The sequence below is a fragment of the Simochromis diagramma genome, unplaced genomic scaffold (assembly GCF_900408965.1).
Source record: "Simochromis diagramma unplaced genomic scaffold, fSimDia1.1 OVJJ01000216.1, whole genome shotgun sequence".
Classification (NCBI taxonomy): domain Eukaryota; kingdom Metazoa; phylum Chordata; class Actinopteri; order Cichliformes; family Cichlidae; genus Simochromis; species Simochromis diagramma.
Genome location: NW_024386883.1, coordinates 281678 through 305577, shown reverse-complemented (window position 1 = coordinate 305577; position 23900 = coordinate 281678). Strand labels below are relative to the sequence as shown.

Sequence of the window (23900 nt, the reverse complement as noted above, 5' to 3'; positions counted from 1 at the left end):
CTTTCTAAGAGCACATTCAGTTATTTACACAGCTAAATGCGTCAGACACCTAAAACTTACCAACCCGCTATAGAAAACAGTAAATAAGACAACAAAAAACGCCCTGAAGGCAAACTGCTTCCTCCAGTCAGTCAAAAACTATCTGAAAATTAATCCGAGCACCCAGAGTTGCAAAGGAAGAGTTACCAGCATTACAGCACTTTGCGTGGAGGGGCTCTTGTCCTATAATATCCCAGCTATTATAGGGCAAGAGGCAGGGTCCAATCTGGACTAACTGAAATCCAAAGAAAATGGTTACAAGTTTGGAAGTGGTGCAATCAGAAGTTACCTCTTTGTGCAATTAAGGTTAGATAGACACTTACATTTTTACACCATAATACCAAGATTTGCTGTCAAAATGAATACTGAGAGATATTATATTACACAGGCTATCATCATACTTTCCCAACTTCTCTAGACAACATAAACAGTAGCTACATCCAGCTTTTACATACAGGGAGTGCAGAATTATTAGGCAAGTTGTATTTTTGAGGAATAATGTTATTATTGAACAACAACCATGTTCTCAATGAACCCAAAAAACTCATTAATATCAAAGCTGAATGTTTTTGGAAGTAGTTTTTAGTTTGTTTTTAGTTTTAGCTATTTTAGGGGGATATCTGTGTGTGCAGGTGACTATTACTGTGCATAATTATTAGGCAACTTAACAAAAAACAAATATATACCCATTTCAATTATTTATTTTTACCAGTGAAACCAATATAACATCTCCACATTCACAAATATACATTTCTGACATTCAAAAACAAAACAAAAACAAATCAGCGACCAATATAGCCACCTTTCTTTGCAAGGACACTCAAAAGCCTGCCATCCATGGATTCTGTCAGTGTTTTGATCTGTTCACCATCAACATTGCGTGCAGCAGCAACCACAGCCTCCCAGACACTGTTCAGAGAGGTGTACTGTTTTCCCTCCTTGTAAATCTCACATTTGATGATGGACCACAGGTTCTCAATGGGGTTCAGATCAGGTGAACAAGGTGGCCATGTCATTAGTTTTTCTTCTTTTATACCCTTTCTTGCCAGCCACGCTGTGGAGTACTTGGACGCGTGTGATGGAGCATTGTCCTGCATGAAAATCATGTTTTTCTTGAAGGATGCAGACTTCTTCCTGTACCACTGCTTGAAGAAGGTGTCTTCCAGAAACTGGCAGTAGGACTGGGAGTTGATCTTGACTCCATCCTCAACCCGAAAAGGCCCCACAAGCTCATCTTTGATGATACCAGCCCAAACCAGTACTCCACCTCCACCTTGCTGGCGTCTGAGTCGGACTGGAGCTCTCTGGCTTTTACCAATCCAGCCACGGGCCCATCCATCTGGCCCATCAAGACTCACTCTCATTTCATCAGTCCATAAAACCTTAGAAAAACCAGTCTTGAGATATTTCTTGGCCCAGTCTTGACGTTTCAGCTTGTGTGTCTTGTTCAGTGGTGGTCGTCTTTCAGCCTTTCTTACCTTGGCCATGTCTCTGAGTATTGCACACCTTGTGCTTTTGGGCACTCCAGTGATGTTGCAGCTCTGAAATATGGCCAAACTGGTGGCAAGTGGCATCTTGGCAGCTGCACGCTTGACTTTTCTCAGTTCATGGGCAGTTATTTGGCGCCTTGGTTTTTCCACACGCTTCTTGCGACCCTGTTGACTATTTTGAATGAAACGCTTGATTGTTCGATGATCACGCTTCAGAAGCTTTGCAATTTTGAGACTGCTGTATCCCTCTGCAAGATATCTCACTATTTTTGACTTTTCTGAGCCTGTCAAGTCCTTCTTTTGACCCATTTTGCCAAAGGAAAGGACGTTGCCTAATAATTATGCACACCTGATATAGGGTGTTGATGTCATTAGACCACACCCCTTCTCATTACAGAGATGCACATCACCTAATATGCTTAATTGGTAGTAGGCTTTCGAGCCTATACAGCTTGGAGTAAGACAACATGCATGAAGAGGATGATGTGGACAAAATACTCATTTGCCTAATAATTCTGCACTCCCTGTACAGTCTATGTCATACGCTTGTCTTAAAAATGTAGTTATGCTGATGCATGCTTAGATGAGTATATACCTTTATAATATAATACAATGTACAGCAGAATCAGAAGCTCTCCAATTAGGTCTGACCAGGCAACCAATGTCATTACAACTGAGTCTGTCTTCCTCCGTAGTGGACCTGTGGTCTACACACCAAATCTAAGTAAGATATTCACTATAGCTTTACAAATTATGGTCTGGGATACCAAATGTATCAGTAAATCTATAAAGAGGATGCCAGTGTTTGTAAAAATCTCATTTTGAGGCTTTATCTATTTACTGATAAATTTGATATCCTTCAGGATTTGTCTTCACAAACAAACAAATACTTACAAAGCTAATTCGATGATAGGTACTGTTAATTTGAGTTTAATTGATGTTTAGTTATTCTCGATTTAAAAAATGACAAAACAATAAATCAAAAAGTTCTGACATTGAGGGAAATTCATAATGGTTTATTTACTTTTAGAGGTCTTCCAGGTATGTTTTAGGAGGTAAACGTATTGTATAAAAAATAGCATCTGACAATATGAGTGATAAATGAAATGGGAAACATGAATCCTGGAGATCTGGTATGGCTCAGTTGTACTGTGCGGGGTATTTTAGCTGGTATGGGTGGCTTGGTTTGATCTACTGAAAACTTAAGCAGAGATGTGTAGGGGCTCCATCTGGTGGTTCATTTTGGTATGAGTTATTTTTCCCTAAGAGTAGCGACACTTCTTTCAAGCCTTTCATTGAGCTTTCAGGGCACGTCTACACACGCAGAAAAGCAGTGGACTGTTTCAGTTGGTTAACAAACACCGCTGGGGACTTGGCTGGGCAATGTAAGGATTAAGAGGGAAAAGGCATTATAGAAACATAATACAAACAGGAGAAAATAAAGGAAGAACTAAAAGAATTTAAAGAGGTTTTAGTGACGGTGAATCATGCCATATGTGAAATCAAAGTAAAGACAATTTGTGTTTAAATAAATGTCCCAGGATATTTTTTTAGCATGTCTTATCTGCCAGTTTGTAAAATGTAAAAGTGAGCCAAACAAAAGCAACCTCGAAGTTTCCCAGGAACAAAGAAAGGCTATTATAAAGCTGATTTCTGTTACTGAAAAAGCCACAGGTTCTTCAGGAGTCATGAAGAATGCTTACACTGAAAAAAGAAAATCTGCATTAACAATGATTGAGGCTCGGTTTGTTTAGTCGGAAACTGGAGGTGTTAGAGTCAGTGAGGGACAGGAAGTCACTGAACAAACTGATCATCATTCACAGCCATTGCTCCCGCTCCATTAGCCACACACTAAAGAGACTGCAGAGCCCATTCTTCCTCAGACTCATTCAGCCTCGCTGAACACTTCAGGAAATCACTCCTAGTCTAAACAACTGTACAGCTCTCCTTTTTAGTGACAGGTGAACATACCTGTCAGAACATAGGATTACAGAGATATTTCTGTATCAAACCTTCTTGCGGCTGTTTCTTAGATTCATTAATGACATTTATTAAAATGTTTTGTACTCATTTGTGGTAGAATTCTCTTTTGCACAGTCTTAATCTTGTCTTTTATTTTTTATTCCTGATTTTGTTTTTCTGGAAAATGTGAAAGGTAGATAAAGACTAACTATTTTTTATTATAGTTCTTGTTTTTTCATGAGCTAATATAGAAATTTCTGGGGTTTTTTGTTTGTTTGTTTGTTTTTAAAACTTTCTGTTTTATAGTTACAAGACAGCCCCCAGTTTGTTTGGTTTTTTTAAAGTAATTTTACAAATTTGTTTTTGCTAACATTTAAGCCCCAAAGGTCTTGCTGACAGATGTCTTTTATTTACTACAGCAGGATTTCACTATTATCTAGAAACACTGCAACATACTATTGAAATTGCACTTCTTTTTGATATATTAAGATACTTTAGGTACTCAGAGTGTTGGTAAAGTTACTTACTCTGACAGAAAGGGGGGGATTTCACTGTTTGTCCCACTTAAGATCAAAGCGGGGTGTATGTGGTGGTGGCCACTGGTGGGCTAGTGGTGGTTTGACATTACTGATGTAAAGCATATTTCCGCCAAATGTAGACCTACGGCCAGAGAGCAGGAATGTTTTATTTCCTGTGTTTTCCACAGTACTAGAATGCAGCATTTGCTCTAACGACCGTGATGCATTGCGGTCAGCTGACGCCGGGCTGGGATCAACGAGAGATCACCGTCGCACTCCGAAAACTAAACTGCACGACATACTCAGACATAGGAGCATGTCTTCATGTCTGGTCTTACACTAACTATCACCATCAAAAAATTAGATATAATTTCATTGTAAGAAAAATGCGAAGTTGTTCAAACACGCGACCACCTACCCATGATTCCTCGCGGGATCAGCTGTTGCGGTGGTGTGTTTTTGCCCTGCGGTTTCTCCTGAGGAAAAACCTCCCCTCGGTGCTGTGTTTTGGTGTCACCGACCTCCGCAGCTTACAGAAGGTAGCTGTGCCCGGGTTTAGGTCAGGTGCATGATAGCACTGATAAGACTTTGAACTCGGAAGAATCCACTCTTCCTTCCATCGGTGTTACGGCTGGTGGTGTCGAGCGGGCACTCTTGCCACTGGAACGATCTCTGTGCTTTCCCTCTGACACACCTTTTGTTGTCTCATCTAGCTCGAGGCTGCTAACACTTGCTAGCGAGCATCATACGCGTCGACTCCCTGACAGCGGTGCAGCGAGGCCGGGGAATAAAAAGTTAAGGGTCACCCAGGAGAGCCGACAAGTCACACCCTGCCAGGTAGTTTGTCTTGTAAATAAATAAGTAATTTCATTTTTTAAAAATATTTTTATTTGTTTATTTTTTTAATTAACGACGAGCACGACAGACTTGTATCAGAGATGCAGCCACAACAGTCTCCAGTCATTAGCAAGCAGCTAACAAGCTAACGTCTGATAAACAGTAGCCTAGCGGAGTTAATGCGATCTGCTCTGTGATCTCTAAACACCGAGAGCGAGAGTGGCCTGCAATCCGCATTAGGCCAGTCTGTCTGCTCCCGAAACGCTAAGCCGCTGCATCACCCCGCTGCTCTCTGCTAGGTGGTGCAGATGCTTTCCTCTGTGCCCGGCATCAGCATGACGTCCTTCCCCCTCCTGTAGGTCGCACCATGTTTATTGCATGTGTAAATAAGCGCTAGGATTTCTTTCAGGATGAGTGGGGATGACGTGAACCCAGCAGCAGTCCCTCAGCCAGTAGAAGATGTTCAAGGAGATGGACGGTGGCTGTCACAGGTATCAGAATCAGAATACTTTATTAATCCCGAAGGAAATTAGGGAATCTCTATTGTTAGAGTGTTGTAAACATTTACTCTGTATTATCATTAATACCTCATATCCTTCTGATGTATGAAGGCGGTCTGAATGATGTGCATTATTTATCAAAGATAGTTCCCTTATGTGTTTCCATGGTAATTGTTAGTATTAAGTCAGTGTTTAAATAAATAAAGTAAATAAATAAATAAAACCAGTTGTATAATTCAGCTCAGGTGGGATGGCACTTTGGATCTGCACCTATGTGTGGCTTTGATAAGTAGGAGTCTTCTAAATTTTGCACGCTGTCCCCATCAGGAGTTTCTGTGTGACGCTTGGCGCGCTTACGATGGAGAGGAGGCTGGTGCTGTGAGACTTTTGCTGAGAACTCTTGCAAATTAAACTAAAGCTTAGTATAATATACATTTCTCATGTTAATCGATGCGCCACTATAAGACATCGCTTCGATTTGGTGACCTTAGTCTGAGATTATGTTTTTATTTCTAATTCTTAAACACAGATGTTTCTGACTGTGCTGCAATCCCGTGAAGCCAGTTAGTGTTGTTCAAGGTTCAAGGTTCTTTATTTGTCACATGCATAGTTATACAAGGATAACACACAGTGAAATGTAGCCATTGTCAGTTGATGTTTTGATCTTCTTAATAATATTAGTGTCTGAATAAGAATGGATGACAATGTTGATAATATTTATTATAGTAGTTATAAGCTCATGATCTGACTCAAAGAAAAGGCCACTAAATAAATATCAACCATGTGCTCACAATTTTTAGTCACTAAGAAGACTTTGTTTGTTCCAGTGCATCACTTTGTTTGGCTTGTTTAGTGGATCTTTCTAGAAAGTCTGCACAAAGTTAATCCTCCCAAAGCTAATAGGGCAGTCATTGAGACAGTCTGTTTTACTCGGAGCTCTCTGTCAGATAGGGCACCAGACGCATCTCGCCTATAACAAGCTTGAGGTTTTTTTATCTGGCTCTGATGGCTCACGACTGTCATCATACCGCTCAGATTTAGAGAGTCAAAACGCAGAGTTTTACATCAGGGGGCAAGTTCTCAGAATCAAGCAGAGAGGGGTTTATTTTTAATAAATTAAAGATGTTCTTGTATTTGTCGGGTCTGTCATGCACTATATCACCAGCTCTCTTGGGTTTTTACAGCATTCAAGGTTTGTACAGGAGTGCAAGGATGCTGAGCCAGACGTGCTCTTTGTGGGGGATTCCATGGTACAACTAATGCATCAGTATGAGGTCAGAGTAAAGTCTTAGAAAACATTTTTAAATTAAACAGGACACATCTGGATGTGATTCATGTGTCTTGAATTGCACAATAAACACAGCAAATAAAAGCCACTGTTGATTTTTCTTGATGACACACTAGTTATCATAATCGACCTGACTCAAATGCATATTCATGGTTTTCTGTCCAAAGGTGTGGAGGGAGTTGTTCTCCCCTCTTCACGCGCTCAACTTTGGCATTGGAGGGGACACCACCTGTAACGTACTGTGGAGGCTGCAGAATGGAGAGCTGGAGAACATTCGCCCCAAGGTGAGACGAGCCCGCTAACAGAAAGGCAGATGAGGACAGTATAATGCGTCCACACTGATGTCCACAGTTTCACATTTCACACACTCTGACCTCCGTGTCTTGAGTTTTGTGACTTTCATGTAGATCTTGAGCTCTTTCTTCATAAGTGCAAGTTTCAGCATTGACCTCGGCAGAAGTCAATGCTCTTTAACTTCTTTGTTAAACTTGATATTCATCCATTTGGCTTAATTGCTCTAAAAACCCCCAAAATGTCGCTTAATTGTGTTGTATCTCATATGTTATGTCATTCGCTTTGATATAAATTCTGCAGGGTTGGACGTGTTTAGCGGAAGTGAATAAATTGTCTGTCCTCTTGTCCAGGTGGTGGTGTTGTGGGTAGGAACCAACAATTATGAGCACACAGCAGAGCAGGTTGCAGGAGGAATTCTTGCCATTGCAGAACTGCTCACTACCCGCCTCCCCAAGGCAAAGATAGTTGTCCTGGTAAGTTTAGTCATATGTTGCATCTTGTCTTGCTTGTTTGTCTTAAACTCATATTTTGAGCTAGAACTTTCTAATTATATTGACATTTGTTCCTGAGCACTAACATAAAGGCTCTTTAACGTGGTGATATGCACACAACTTGAATACAATTTCAGGTGACTTAAATAACATGACTGAGGAGTTGATGCCACAATATAACCAACAGACAGAGGAAAGTTAGTTTCCTTTAATTGTGGACACACAGTTTGATATTAGTTTGCGGTGAAAGAAACTCGTCTGCATACAGATTGGTTGAACATGTGTAGCTAATAAAGTCCATGTCTTTTACATATGTACAAGTCATCACTGTGAGCTCAGAGCTCAGTTTTTTCTCACGTTGGATCGGTATAGTCAGTAGGATCATGGTTATAACTCTGGCTGAGCACAGAACTCCTACCATCTGCTATTCAAATCTTGTTGCAGAGGCATCCATCAGGAGATATTTGGCTTAAAAAGAGAGAAGGAAGCTAAAACAGCTTCTTCAGAGGTGCCTAAGGAGTGTTTTGAACAGTGAATCATTCAGAGCTTGTCTAGTAGAGTCCAAGAATAAAAATATGGCGCTTGAAATTAGCACGATATGTCTCCTTTAATATAATAATTTCAGTAAATAAGTCAGCTCTGTTTCTGTGGTCCTCAGGGTTTGTTGCCTCGAGGGGAACGGCCCAACCCACTCAGGGAGAAGAACGCTGCTGTTAACGCTCACCTGCGCTCCTGGCTGCCACGACTGAGCCAGGCTCAGCTCTTGGATGTGAGCAGGGAGTTCGTCCACTCCGATGGAACCATCAGCACTCAGGACATGTTTGACTTCCTTCACCTTACTTCAGCAGGTTACGACTCTGTGGCCAAGCCCCTCAGTGACCTGCTGCTGCAGATTCTTGAGGAGACGCCAGAGGAGAGACGAGCATCGCTGGTTTGAGGGCTACGGCCACGAAGCACACTTCTCCAGAGGCATGTCTCATCTCCTGCTGCTGCAGTGGCTGAGACATGCCCCTGGTACCTGAAGGAGGAAGGGCTCACGCTCAGGGGGATGAAGAAACCTGATGTGAGTGGGCCCACGTGGGGTGTGGGATCACATTCTTGAACAGAGGGTTGGGTGTGGGAGAGGCGGCGACGCGGGAGAGAGACCTCATTACCGACGTAGACACTGTGATTGCAGTAGTAATGTGAAACGGATTCACCAAGTTCGTGCAACTCTTAATTTTAGACTAGATTTAATGAGATCACGAGGGACTGCAGTGGCACGTGCACACAAATTAATCTCGGCACGTGGATAAAACGAGTGTTTTGTCCCTCATCTGTACTGCAGGAACACAAAGCACCATCTAATTTATTTCTTCATGTTTTAATATCCATAAAACAATTCCTTGGCAAGTATCTCTGTCAAACACATGTCCCTGCTCATTGTGCGCTTAGCTGGCAGAACCTTAGTCAACACTGGACAATGTTATGAGTGTGGCCAGTACACCAAAGAGCAGTGGTTTCCAACACAGAGGGGGTCCAAATCCTTCCCTTGAAGGTACAAATAAACTTTCATTAGTCAGTTTTAAGAATAAAGAGATATTTCTGCTACACTTAAATCTCTTCAGTGTCATTCAATCTCCCAAAAATCATAAAGAATCAATCAAGTTACCCCTCAACAGTCCACGAGATGAAAAGCAGCTGCTGCAGAGAAGATAGCGCTGAGATGCACGCTGTTTACCAGTGAGCAGTATCTAAAAGAACTAACTCTTTTTTGCTTAATGTGTAACACTGCAATGCATAGAGCATATTAAATCACTCTAATAGTTTTTTCAGTTCACTAATTATGTCTTTGTGTACGTAAACAACTGCTCTGCGAAGCGAGAGCACTTAGTTTATTTAATGTTCACTTTTGAACTTGATGTGTAACTATTGTTTGAAACTGTTAATCACTATGAAATGTATCACTGCATAATTCACTGCTACACACACACACACACACACACATGCGCGCGCAGATTAAAATTATTCTGGTTCCTGTGTTGCGCAAGTGTTCAGTTCGAGCCACATCTTGCTGTTTGCTTCATGCTTGTTTGAAACTGAGCCTCAGCTTAAATGTAAAAAGGCTTCTGTGTTATATTACTCAGTCAGTGAATGTCACACATTGCTGCATATTCATTAGTGAGATTTATGCTGCTCAATCCACTTCTCTGGTAATCTTTAGGTCTTCCAAAATACCTCCAGCCTCTCTGCTAAAGTACGAAGCTTCTGTCCGAGCTAGCAGTAGTGTTTACATTGTGGAATAGCGTCATTAATTCGATTATTTGAATGTTTTTTAAAATAGGTTGTATGCATAAAATGTGCTGCTTTTTTGCAACAGTATGCTTGATTTTGTTTGTCTTATAAAGCAAAGTAAGAAGATTGGAGAAAATCAGTGGCTGTCCTGCTTTTGTTTTTTCTTTTTTTTTCCTTTTTAAAGTATTTCTGATCATGAATAATTCCTGAGTTAGGCTGATTGATGTGCTACATACTGCATTATCCAAATGTTCATTCTCAGACCAGCTCTCTCTCCCTGCTTAACACCTAGATGTACAGTAATCTCTCCTCCTCACTTCTTGCCTCTTTACTTGTGGCCCGTCGTGTTTGTGGTTGAACCTCGCCCGACCCCGCCATCCTGACTTACTTCTGTACATGGTGTAGTTATTGAAGGGGGGGATTCTAGCCACATGGTTAAGCTGAACGTACTATAATCATGCTAACTACTATAAAGCATCACAGGCCATGTAAAGAAAAGCTTTTGTCTGTGAGCTTGCTGCAGCCGCCTGTTCTACACTGTTTGCGACAGAGAGTCTGCTGTCGAGCATCGAGATGTCAAATGTTACTGCTGTCTTAAGCTCTGCACATTTGTGTGACGTGTTGAATATAAATGGTGTACGTGTGCGTGCCTTAAGCGTTCATGAGGGCGGGTGTGTACAGCGTGTCCGGTACCGGATTGTGTGAGTGTCATGAAATGACAATGTTGGGGAAGAATGATGTTTGTAGGCTGGACTCTGTGTTTGCTGTGACACAGTATTTGCACTGTTCTGGCTTATTGTTATGTTATTGAGGTAAAGCATTCCAATAAATAATAAAATAATAAAAACAAGGACCTAATCGTGTTTTGTTTTTTTGTCTTTGACATCAGCAAATAATGATTTACTTTGTAAAATAAGAGGAGGAAACCTGAATTTGAGGTGCTGGATCCGCTCTTGTATTTTTCAGTGCTGTGTGTAAGTGTTACACGGCAACAAAGGGAGCCATTTAATCAGAGTACCAAATTGAGAAAGACACTAATAAGGCTCACTGCTTGTTCCTTGGCTCCATAGAGTTTCTCAATGCTTAATTAGTTTGCTTTCACTAAGTTTATCCCCCTAATGTAACACTTCAACAGCACTTGGTTGCAGTGTGGACTCATTAAACAGATTAGGTGCACTGCTCAACTGTGACTGCGCGCACGTTACATTTTTCTCCCGCCTTGATTATTGTAACTCACTTTTCACATGCCCATAGTCACAGCTGTTCCTGCATCCGTTCACTGGCTTCCAGTTTTATGTTAACATAAAACGCTGTACATGGACAGAGCTTCTGGGACCTTCTTGGAAGTTATATTTGTCACAATTTTTGCTGCCCTCTCGGCCCGATCTCTCTTGAAAAACACATTTTCAATGTCACTGAGACTTTATATCCCAATAAATAAATAAAGAATATATGAAAGTCACTTTGCCAACAACAGCTTTTACCTTGTGAATGTTTTTTCTGGCTCAAAATGACTTCATGTTATTCATGAGCGATATGAGAGATGACAGATTACAGGCCAACAAGTCCTTTATAACAGTTTCAATTCCTGCAGTAATTTTCTGGCAAATGCCAGGAATCACTTTTTGGCAGACGATCAGTTTTTGGCACAACGCCGGCCTCTCCCATCCTCTAACCAGGGTCTCCTAGCTGTCCCCAGCTCTGATTTTATTGCTTAGCCTTTCCTTAATCTTTTCCCCTTTATTTCGGGCCATAGTGTCGCTATTTGTGTGTATGTTGGATTGAATGTCTGATCGTAAAGTTGATAATGTGTCTGTCTGGTGGAATGTGGATGTTTATCTTGAATGTGTGGCTTTTATTCAAACTGTGAAGCATTTTGTAACTCTCTGTTTTGAAAAGTACAAATAAAGTTGTTTCTTTCTGTCAGAGGCACGAGCTCTTCCTGTTGACAGGTTTTGTTATAGTTTTTTTAATTGTGTGGATCAGTGAAAAATGAAAATAAACACATGTACACCCTGTCTACAGACCGCTTAGTCTAAATATCCCTTTAATGTTTTTGGAACTGTAAAAGCCAGCCATGTAGACCCAGGATAAATATTGCAATTTTCCTTCTGTCAACACACTGTTTGAACGTGAACTTTGTAATCCCAGCAGGCATCAGAGGAAACACCCTGATGTAATCTGCTCCTGGTCCTTTGTGCGGTTCCTGCTCTGCTCACCTCTGCCCCAGATTTCATCTTATCTATGACCCTGTGTTTTAAAGGTTTGCAATGTTTTGCCAGGTGGAATGATCGGTGCAGCAGATGAAACACGCTGCTGGCTATCAAACCAATAGATCATCTCCCTCAGACAATAAACAGCTCACACAAACAGCCACAGAGGCTCATTTATCATGAAAGTTGTTCCCAAGTTTTTATAGCAGAAGCCAAAAATTGCAGCCTAGATTTGTGTTTTCCCCACATAAATCATATTTATTCAATTTACAGCAGCCTGACTCATTATTTTCAGCTGCAGTGACTCTATAACCCAGCAGGGGGCACTGTCGCCTAGCTCAGGAAATCACTTGTGCTACACGGATATGCCTGTGACTCCATTTATTGAAACACACACACACACACACACACACACACACACACACACACACACACACACAAAATGCAATAATTTCAAAAGTTTTGCAGTTGTATTTTTTTTATGATTCCCACCCTGCAACTTAAAAAAATCCCCACAAAGTTGTTGTGAAACAGGAATTTGTTCATTCCTTTAACCTCCTGAGACCCGAACTCTTCCATGGCATGAATTTTTAATTTATCTTTGATATTTGGGACGTTGGGACCTGATGAATGTAAAAACAAAGAATTTCCTGATTTTTTTTTTTTTTTTAACCTGATTTTTGTTTCTGAGAGAAATGAGATCCACATATAAGGACATTTATTTTACATTTTGATAGAAAAGTGGCAGTATAACATCCTCGTATCTGGATATCAGGCCTTTGTAGAGCAAAATGTATTATTTTGGTCTAGACAAGCCAAAATGTGATGTCCACATACGTGGACGCCAGGTCCTAAGAGGTTAAAAAAAAGTTGCTCTATTTCCAGCCTGAATTGGTCATATTTCACTCATGGGGTTCTGTTTCTTTCATCATACAATGTGATTTGCATTTAGTGTATGATGGGCCTCATATGTTGTTGTTGTTGTTGTTCTGAGACCTTTGTGAAGTAAAAGGTTAAGATCATCCTGTCACATGTCACAATCAGATTATGTCGTTTCAGAGGAAATGAAATGCAGAAGCTGTTATGATAAAAGCAGAAATTCAAACAACTCAAAAAAGTCCCTGTAATAAATTGTTTGTGGTTGCTTTAGCTACAGAGCAACTATTTACATCGGAAGGTCTGATTTGTTATTACCAGGAGACCTGTGTGTGTGTGTGATTCAATTAGGCCTGCATACCTCTCCAGCAAGAGCACACCTTCGTAGAAACAAAGTCAGGTAAAACACTGATGTTGATTAGGCGATGAAGTACACGGTGAGTTTTGGCAGGTTAAGTAAGAATCAATCAATCAACGAGCTTTCAGCTCGTCCCCTTCTCCCCTCACAGCTTTGTTTTCCTCTCAAAGGGATTTGAACTGCGGACTAACCTTTCAGCTCTCAGCCCTCTGCCTCAAAACACCAACAGGGGAAAACACCTGCCTCCTAATTTATGTTACACAACATCTGACCCAAATTCATTCAGTGCCACCACATGAAGAGCAAACACCACATGCAGCGATACCACAGCACCTTCCTCTGCGGTTTCTGATGCTATATTCATGCCAATGACTCGTTTACTTGTATTTCTAGGGAAGCTACGCTGGAGGTAATTTTATAAGTGATGTGACATCTTATCCTTTACCATTCATTTATAATCTAAAATTGCAGTCTCCAGCTGAGTCCCCACTGTTATTTTCCCTTTCTGCATTTGGAAAACCACAGTTGTAGTTGTATGTGGATATAAAGAGTCAATGCAACAAAATAAATGCTAACCTTGCTCTGTGAAATGCTCACGGTGTAATAAATACTCACCATATTTCTAATAAATTTCCTCTGGAGATACATAAAAAAAGTTTTTTCACTCACACTGAGCCTTCCAAAGGGCCTTTCTGCTATTTGACCAGGTTATTGAATAATCCTCCTATATTCACTTATTTTTTACAATGCACCTCTCCTTTACTGTCTGGATCCTAAAATGAATTCAGCAGGTCTTTGGTCTGGAAAGGCCTTTCACCTGAGGCGATCATTCTTTATCTGCAGCCTTTTGTGTTGTCATTTAATGACCTCACAAAGCCACACAGAGTGCAAGAAGCATATCAATATTTTTGATTTCACCTAATGTATAAAAATATATACATTATAGATATAGATAAATATGTTATTATATATATTGAAAGCTAGTCTCTCTACCTATAGTGTGTTCTAAGTTAATGTTTCTAAACCTGCGCTTGTCTCTAAAATGTGCGTCTCTTCTATTTTTTCACACAGCTCTTGCTTGTTCTCCGTTTTTGATGAGATTTATGCTCCAGCACTGTGACTTTTGAAAAGAAGGCGTCACTCGTAACCTCTCACGTCCCTTCCTGACATTGTGTACAAATCAAACTCGCCCACAAAGCGCATTAAAATTTTATCCCCTCTCATTTATGGCATGACATCTATTGCAAAAGCCATTATTATTGTCAAAATAAAAATAAATTGAATTCAAACTTTCCCCTGAATGAAATTACATATCTACAAACAATGCCTATCATAACACAACTGATCCAGTCATGGGTAAACATATAAATCAGCTGTCAACGTTTTGGTTTGTGGAAGTTTGGAACTTAAAAAAAAGTTTAAATGTGTATCCAGTATGCTAGAATTGAACTGTATAGTTGTACAGATAGTTAGGTTATCAGATTATAGTTCTCATTTTTCATTGTTAGATTAGATTGAAGGGCTTAAAAATAAATGGAGTTCATTTGTGATGGCGATGGAAACACCTTAAATCAAAGGGGTTGTGTGGAAACTGGGGAAGTTAGCATACTGCAGCTATCATAGGTTCGCCACATGACTGCTGCAGATAAAATAATTCATGATAGGATATAATTACAATATGAATAGACATTTTTGAAAGTAATAAAATCACTTTGTTTACCTTTGGTTTTATTTCCTTTACGGACAAAACAAAAGAACTTTATGAAGGTGGAAGTTGGACATTCTGTCAATTAGTTATGTATGTAGTAGTTATGTGTTTGGTTTCAATACTTCATTAACAAAAAACAGAGAACCTAACAGTGAGACTTAAAACGTCCCTGCATGAATTCATTCCTTTGACCCAGAAGAATAAGTTGTGTTTATGATGTTTCTATGAGAACATCAGGGCAGTGTCGCCCATTTTTTGTTTTATATTTTAAAAACATGATGTCAGATTTCCAGTTTTGGCCCATTCACACTACGTATCCCAGGGGAGGGGGAACTCCAGGCCTCAAGGGCCAGTGTCCTGCAGGTTTTAGATGTGTCCTTGATCCAACACAGCTGTTTAAATGGCTAAATAACCTCCTCAACATGTCCAGAGTCCTGGTAATGAACTAATCATTTGATTCAGGTGTGTTGAACCAGGGTGATATCTAAAACCTACAGGATCAATTCTCATTCAAATACATACAAAACAGCTAAGAAACAGACAAACTACTTTCTTGAACTTTCTTGAAGGAGGCCATAGCAGTTTTTGTTGGTGATTGTGAAAAGGACTCTGTGAAACCGAGCACACAGAGCAGCCAGTAGTAGTCACTAGTCTTGGAAAAAGCATGCAATCCCTCACTGGCTTCTCACTGTTCACTTTAAACAAGCCAGAAGTCCTACTGTCATGGACTGAAGCCAGGGCTCTAAAATGGTGTGCAAAAACTTTTCCACTGCGTCAATCAGTGTCCCGCCTAACTAACTTTACTAACAGTAGCATTAGTTCTAGCCTGATAATCAGACTGAAAGGCCGTTTGAGTTACATGGATTTTCAGGTTTGGGCCAGATGGCTTTCGGTCTGACTGGTTCTTGCTTGCATGTTTAGGTCCTTATAGAAATTAAACAGAAGTTACTCATTGTGTCATGATATCTGTATGCAATGTTGTAACCTTCTTCTTGAGACACCGCTGAATAAATAAATGCTGAAACTTGCATAGTTAAGTGGTTCCCAAATGACCTTTTGGCGTAATGGAATCAGCCCTTTCCTGCAGCCACTGGAGCGAGGGGGGCTTTACTCCCAACCCTCATGTGTCTTACCCAGCAGCACTGCAGTGGCTGAATAAGGGGAAGTAGGTGTTACATCATCTTCCCCTGTCACATTTTCCCAGCTGGTCCAAAGATTCAAACTGGCTCAAAAAAAGTAGCTTCTCTAATCTCAAGGCGATCATAATCCGCCCTGTTATGCCCCTCCATGGCAGCAAAGTACCTTCCACAGCGGTGAGCCCAGTCACACTTTCATCAAAACCTTGATAGGAATGAAAGGCCTTCTATCAAAAAACGCTGCGCACCACTACTCTCTTTCAAATTATCTGAAGAAAAAAAAAGAAAAAAGACTGCGACTATGAGAAAAAAAAGAGGAAGAGCTGAGTGACGTGTGTTTTTGTTTGTTTGTGGGATAATTCAGATGTAACAGATGGGTTTTTCAGGTTCACTAATTTCAGCTGCCTTTCAGCACTGCGGGTCAGGAACAATGTTTTGCCTCAAACTGCTATTTAAATCTATGTAAATAGTTACACAAGCACCTCCCTGGAAGTAAAACAGTTCAACCACTGTATTTAGCGCCACTGTTGTGGAGTGATGCTCCTCACTCAGGGATCGTTATGCATAAAAGAAGGGCAAGTGTGTTTTTCCTGTTTCGGGTTTAGTTACACAAATCAAGTTACACCCAGTTTAAATAACTTGTTCTGGTCCCACCACCACAGAGTTTCTGCACACGTTATTCACACAGTTTAAATCTGTGAAACCTCAAGGCACCGTGTTTACCACAACTTTCTAAAACAGTTGGAAAAATAAATCACTAACTAATCATTAGTTATGTAAAAGAGAAGATAAGGTAGCAAAAGCAAGGAGTAAAAGTGTATACATACATGTGCCTGGCACTTTTTTAAGTAAACCTTGCCAGTATTGTGTTGAAAACCCCTTTTACCTTCTGAACTGCCTCAATTCTTCATGGCACAGATTCAACAAGGTTCTCACCCTACCACTGAAATGTCTCAGCAGAAATCAAGACTCATCAGACCAGCAACTTTTTCCACTTTTTCCATCTGATTGGCTAATGAGAGATAGTTACGTAAATGAGCAGCTGAGCAGTTGTACCTGGAAAAGATGCCGGGGAGTGTAGATATTCAGTCAATAAAGGAGCTTAGCAGAGATGAAAAGGCAGCAAATGGGCACCGAATCCACACATTAACTTTGGTAAAGTTTTTGCCCCTTCAAACAGAAATATATAATTCAATTCAATTCAGTTTAATTTATATAGCGCCAAATCACAACAAAAGTTGCCTCAAGGCGCTTTATATTGTACAGTAGATACAGAGAAAAGCCCAACAATCACATGACCCCCCTATGAGCAAGCACTTTGGCGACAGTGGGAAGGAAAAACTCCCTTTTAACAGGAAGAAACCTCCGGCAGAACCAGGCTCAGGGAGGGGCGGCCATCTGCTGCGACCGGTTGGGGTGAGAGAAGGAAAACAGGATAAAGACATGCTGTGGAAGAGAGACAGAGATTAATAACAGATATGATTCAATGCAGAGAGGTCTATTAACACATAGTGAGTGAGAAATATACAGTAGATTATCTGTCATGTGTTGCAATGACCAAAAAAGAAAAAACTTGCTTGTTATATCAGTGGATGTGCAAATAAACTTGGGTATATGTTGTGATACTCAAGAGTTCATTGGTGCTGATTTGGCACTAACACTCCACGCATGTCTGCTAGTGTTGAAATAAATATTAGTTTTGAAATCATACACACATCTTGACTCTTATAACAGTCTGGGCTTTGGCAGAGATAACAGCTGCTGTCACACTGACGCTAATGGGCCACAGCTTATCAACAGCAGAATGGGCTCTATTAGTAGTATTAAGTTGCTTGCTATCTTCAAAGTCATCAATTTTCTCAGACTAATGCTTTTATTGTGAAAATAAGTCACTATAAAAACACAAGTACATGTTGCGCTTTGATGGATAACCTACAGTGTTGTTGTCTTTGCTCCACACTGGTTCCACCTCCATTTACATTATACTAATTTACCCCCTTTGTGTCAGCACCTACGCAGTTTCCTGCTAAGAAGGAAGAGGAAAAGGAAGTCTCTTTTTAACCCTCCTCCTGCAATGATTCGTCCTTTTTTGGAAATGCTCTCTACTATCTGAAATCCTCCTCTGTCATGACCTGTACTCCTTCTGACCCAAGCCACCTTAATCTCCAGACTCCATCTGGATATATATTTTTTATTTTTTAAAGCTGCACTTTTTCCTCTTTTTTCATCAAAGCATCTTCTTTTACTGTTTTCTCTCTACTGCTGCTCTTTTCCATCTCTGGCTGTTTCTGAGTCATTTCATGCTGAACAGCTTAAGCTGGACCAAAGCAAGAACACAGTATAAACAAAACCCTGGCAGCGATAACGATAGTCTTCCCCTGGCTTCTCTTATTCCATCAAAGTAGGCAAAGTCCAACATTATTTATTACTCCCTTACATTATTTTCTTCACCTTTGCCTTTGGCAGCCTTAGCTGACCTCTCTCTAAAGTACAGCTCAGCTTTACGGCACACAAACGTGTCGCCCTGACTACCTGCAGAAACTCTGATGTTTTTATTATCTGTTGCTAGGCACATAGGTTGCAGTTTACCAGCTACCAGTTATCAAGAGTCATGATAGCGACGGTGACATCATTGAGTGTGAACAGGACACACTTCCTTAGGCCATAGATTCATTACAAAAGAGGCTTCTTCAAAAGTTAAATCAAACTTTATTTCAAAGAGGCGGTCCAACATTTTGATTGACTCACGGCGTCTAACAATAGATTATGTAATAGAACAGTAAAAACACACACAAGTGTAGTTTATACCTTTTTCAAACCAGGCAGTTTATTTTCTAAAGTTAATTAAACTTGGCTGTATTACTGGATGCGTTTGTTATAACCTACTAACATTACTGTAAACCACAGCAAACTGTACGTGTCTTACCTTTCGTTAAGTTTTTACTTCATTCCAGTACAAATTGAATCAGCTGCAACTTGGTACCTGCTTAAGGTTGTAATCTGTGAAGCTGTAACACTAAGTACCCAGAAAAGCTGCAGTAAGACACAGTAAAACATCTGTGTCTTACTGCAGCTGTTGTGGGGAAAATACTCAGAAAAATCCTCGGAGGTGTATTTAAGTACATCCTGACGTCCATGAATTGACAGCTATGTCATCAGAAGGACAGAAAGAATAAAGTCAACAAAGACAGTGTACACTAAATAATGAACATCATCATTAAATTAAAGACTTCATGACAGAGTCTTACATCTTTGGTGTCCTTGAATGTGCGCGCTGCTAGAGTTTTGAGAAGAGGCATTGACTGCAATAATGCAGATGTTACAGGAAAGAATAAAGCAAACAGAACATTGAAAGTGGGGGATTTCTGGGGATTTCTTCTCTCACGCAGGTTTCAAGTCCCTGCAAGCAGATTTTCTTTGTTGTAATGAAATGGTCTGAAGCTCCCTGTCTGTGCAAGGTAAGAAATCAAACATGTCTAACATTGTGGTCTCCAGTAATGATTTTAAGGTAATGAGTTTAAACATGCAAAGCAACTGTTTTTGATTCTGTAACAAAAAAAATTATTTACAATGAGTCAAACAAAAGAAACATTGTTAAATGTTTGATTTCTACTGTTAAAGATCTACATGTGCACTTGTTCTCGTTGGTCCCTATTTTGGTCCCGTTAAAATCTGAAAAACAGTCAGGTCACATTTTTCCTCATATTCAAGGTAAGAGTCAAAGTCTCTTCCTCCTTGCTCAATGGCCTTCCAGAGGGCAGAAGGAGGGCGGTTTAAGAACTGCTCCGGTTCAGGGGTTGTTGATGATCTGCCTGGGGCGTCCGTAGCCTGTCATGCCAGCTTGAGATGCTCCTTTATTTGTGCCCATTTGCAGGCCGATGACACTTTGGCCTTCTTTCAGCTGTTCCTCCGAGAAATCTCTCCTGTTCTCCTGGGCTTTTCTGCACACACACAAACAGACATCAGTCAGTGCTCAATCTTCAAACCTCCTTTGCGTTTCATCTTTCCTCAGAGGCTAGCATATTTACAGGACAAGGAGGACAAGCTTACTTATGGAACCAGCTGGGGTCTCCTTTGTAATTCCCATCACCCTTTGTGACAGCCACACTTCCCAGAGCCATCAGGGTCCTCTGGACAGCAGCCAGATCTTTGCCTGCAGACATGCAACATCCTCACATCAACAGAGCCCACGGAAATACAAGGAGGAGAACCTGTACTGTATTTTCCCTTATTTGAGTCTCAATTGTTACAGTAAAGAAAAGCTCTGGTTGGTTGGTTATCTTACCCTCAAAGAGGTCTACAGTCTGAAAGATGTCAGTTTTGGTGACTCCGTAACTTTCAGCTGCTCTGAGGAACATGGAGATTTGCTCCATCTGCTTGAATGCCATGCCAGAGCTCTTGATGGTCTTGATTGGCTTGTTGGCTCCATACAGGCTGTTGATGAGCTCACACAGCACCTAGACGCACACAGAGTCCTCTCAATACACTGCACATAAAGTGAATTACAATGCTTTATAAGGACATTTACACTTCTGCAAAACTAGAACTCACACATCCATCCTTGAGCCAGTTTTGGAAGCCTGTCTTGTTGGGCTGGGGCCGACCGACTCCAGATCCACACTGGGCAACGATCCACTCCACCAGCCTTTCCTCCAGTTCTGGATCGTATTTCTTATCAATCTTACTCTGAACCTCACGGGTCAGACCATAGGAGGGACCTCTGTTTGCCATTGTAATCCTAATGGAAGGGAAAGTCAATGTTAGATAGGCTGGTAGCTCAGCAAACTCCACTCCCTGGCAGCATTCTAATATCTGATAGATTTAATAGTGTTCACATACCGATGCCTGCCCCGCTCACACCCACAGATGCAATCAATCCAGTGAATGTGTTTCCACTGAATGTTCTGTTATTTATGAGGAGCTGTTACTTTGAAACTTTTAGATTGAGGAGACTTTCTAAAAGTGAGCATATTTTTGTTGGTCGTCACTTTCACACCTCAAGAGGCTCATTTATCATTTGAAGTTAGTGCGCTCTTCATATGTCTCAAATCTCTGCTATGTATGAAACAAATACGAATATTTGCCATACTGTCAGGGTTAGATGGATTAGAAAAGAAGCCGATGACGACCTGAGGACAAGAGCGTGAGCAGGGTACTAACCATGCAATGCACACAATAATCTGAGTTTTCCATTATCCAGGCCGCAGCAGTGCAGCTATTTAGCAAATACATTTCTGACAATGGAAATTAAAGTGTTTAATGACTTGAGGAATTCCAACTTTGTTGCACTCTGAAAGTAATTATGGTTGGTTTATCTGACATATTAATGCACAAAGAACTTCCTGTTGGCCTCAGCCAAACCACCCTACTCCCTCCATCCTGTTTGCACATTCAGCTGTCATTTCCTTCCTGACTAAGGTAGCTGTGTATATACAGGAATCTAAACATAACAACATAGTGTTGCTCACTATGGAAACGGTCTTTAAGAAAAAAACAAAAAGCCGGCTAATCAGAGAAATACTATCGCAATACACGATTTGCTTTTACAGATCCAAATCACAGAGTTGCACAACGGCACAACAACTTTGGAATTTTCCACAAATTCACATAACAGATGGGGATGATTATAGCTCGTTCTCCCCTTTTTTCTCCATTTACTGTGCTAATTTACTGTGATAATATCTGCACATTTAACATCTAAGGTAAGCAGGTGCTCTGCAAATATCAGGATCCAGAATCACATCTGACTCGTAAAAAATTGGAGGATCTGTTTTTAATTCTGCAGACTTTAATATACACTTAGAATTATATAGATAGATGTTGCTCCAGGACATACAGGCACACCTTTAGCCAAACAGAGGATTAGTGTTACGCAATATGTGTTGAAAGTTTGACAGTTTATCATTGTGTCCACAGCTCCACGCTGGAGCTGCTATAGACACACACACACACATTGTTCTCTGTTCATTGTCTAAGGTTGCAGTGGTTATGTGGTCATGTGGAGGATAAGTGTCTTCCTGTCTCCAGAGTTATTCCAAAAGTTGTTTGTTAACAGCGGCAAGAGCGAGGAAAATACTCAGCCATGCAAACTCCTAAGTAGCCTGTTTCTCAATCAGACGACTTCCATCTGTGTGGTGTCCGGACATGCCCGTTACATCAAGCAGCTGCAAACATCAGGACCTGAACGTCTTGCAAGGAATGACGAAATCAGAGAAGGCGCTCTTTCAGATTAACCCCGTGTTGAGCGTGAAATCTGATGTATGAGTGACACATTAAATGGCCAATGTCGCTGTAACTCGCAGCAGCATTTCCAGGGATGATTGTCCACCTAAGCATAATTGTAAAACTGCAACTAGGAGTGTGTGCGCAGGTGTTTATGGAAGCGTGACTTAGAAGCTCACATAGAGCTGTGCACTTAAAAACATAACTGGGAGTGGTCAAGTGGGAACATCTTGTAATCATAAAGTCACATCTACTCCCTCCCATCTCACAATCTCACCCCACAGTGGGGTACGACCACAAAATGATTTGAAGCTTAAACAGCCACTCAGCTGAAATTGTACGTAACACCTCTAAATGACCAAATCATACTTACAACTTGTGTAAGATGAATAACTGAACACTTCCTGATCATTATCATACCTAATTAGTGCATGTCTTATAGTGGGTGTGTGTGTGTGTTTTTCTAATCAGAGAGGAGAACACTGCAGATTAATCATTTAAACTGCATGATCATAGAATCCACTAAATCTAGTATTTGAAGCCTTCATTCTCCCAGACGTCTTACTGTACACCATCGTTTTATTAATCCTCTGCTTCAGTTTGACACAGTGGGACTTTTTAATGCCTGTTTTGTGTAGTTTAAACTAGAAACCGTTAGAAATCTGAGTAAGACACCGTTAAGTTACTCAGATGTCGTTCCATATGTGACCGAGTTACTCATCATCAGTCATTTGTCTCACTCCACCCTCCAAACTGTTAAACAATCATATTCTAGTAACTTGCAGACATCTGTTACAAGAGGCTTGCACAGCTTTCATAAAATTGCACCATCAGCTCATGTTGAAATCCTTACTATGTGAACACGGTGGATCCAGACCGAGATTATTTCTTCATGCTCTTGCCTTCCTTCATCTTGCACAGTCCCCACTGTTGTATTTCCACCTCATGACAAAAGATAGCAGTCACCACCTAACGTCAGTTTCTCAAACTATAAAACTTTATCAAGGCCCATAAATCTAACAAAAAATGTGGCAGCAGCAAGCTGCCAGTTGCCCCTTTCTGAACCAACAACCTGGTGTTCAAAACATACCCTGAAGAGGAAAATTATATACTATTAGGCAGTAGCGATGAGAGGTTTGTCAGAGGCTGAACCTGTTAACATTTCCTGGAATTGTTAGGTCTCACATGCCGTGAGCACGAGGTGCGTGTTCAGAGGAGAAGCCAGACAAAACAAAATGGGATTTTATAACAGAAGAATGCACAGGCTCACGCAGAATCCACACAGGAATGGCTAAATATTAACTCAGTGTATTGCCTCGGCCTGTGTATGACCAAACACAAGCAAGGGGGAAGGAGACAGAGAGCAAGGGTGGAGAGCATGAGAAGCAGTATCATATTTTTCATATTTTCTGCACCAGAATCAGCCACAAGATCCATAAAGAAGCAGAAAAATGTCTGCTGATGAGAATTAAAAAAAAGCAAAAAAACTGAGAGGAAAAGAAGAGGAGCCTTTACTTACTTTGTGTAGTAGCTTTCTGGTGAATGCAGGTGGGGTTGGTCTGGCGCTGCTGTGTGTCTGCTCTTCTTCCTCCTCTATAACACAGTGCAGAGTGCACAGTACAGAAGTGGCAGGATTAAGCGCAGCAAACACCCCTGAAGTGTTACACTTCAGTAGAAAGAGGGAGCAAGAGAGA

General features: G+C 40.8%; 2 protein-coding genes across 3 annotated transcripts; one reads left to right on the top strand and one right to left on the bottom strand.

The window, feature by feature from the left end:
• Nucleotides 1-4257: 4257 nt before the first annotated feature.
• Nucleotides 4258-10546, top strand: pafah1b2 (platelet-activating factor acetylhydrolase 1b, catalytic subunit 2). 2 transcript variants are annotated; one of them, XM_040032729.1, is made up of 7 exons: nt 4258-4548; nt 4723-4846; nt 5256-5337; nt 6531-6620; nt 6802-6918; nt 7279-7401; nt 8078-10546. In XM_040032729.1, exons 3-7 carry the CDS (start codon nt 5257-5259, stop codon nt 8354-8356), a joined length of 690 nt encoding a protein of 229 aa, XP_039888663.1. In that variant the 5' UTR covers nt 4258-4548; nt 4723-4846; nt 5256; the 3' UTR covers nt 8357-10546. The 2 variants fall into 2 exon arrangements, with proteins under 2 accessions (XP_039888663.1, XP_039888662.1); XM_040032728.1 differs by having other exon boundaries at nt 4258-4846.
• Nucleotides 10547-18673: 8127 nt separating this feature from the next.
• LOC120734139 (transgelin-like) lies at nt 18674-23900 on the bottom strand. Its single transcript, XM_040032726.1, has 5 exons — nt 23726-23900; nt 20536-20722; nt 20270-20441; nt 20035-20137; nt 18674-19925 (listed from the first exon to the last, which is right to left on the bottom strand). Exons 2-5 carry the CDS (start codon nt 20713-20715, stop codon nt 19775-19777), a joined length of 606 nt encoding a protein of 201 aa, XP_039888660.1. The 5' UTR covers nt 20716-20722; nt 23726-23900; the 3' UTR covers nt 18674-19774.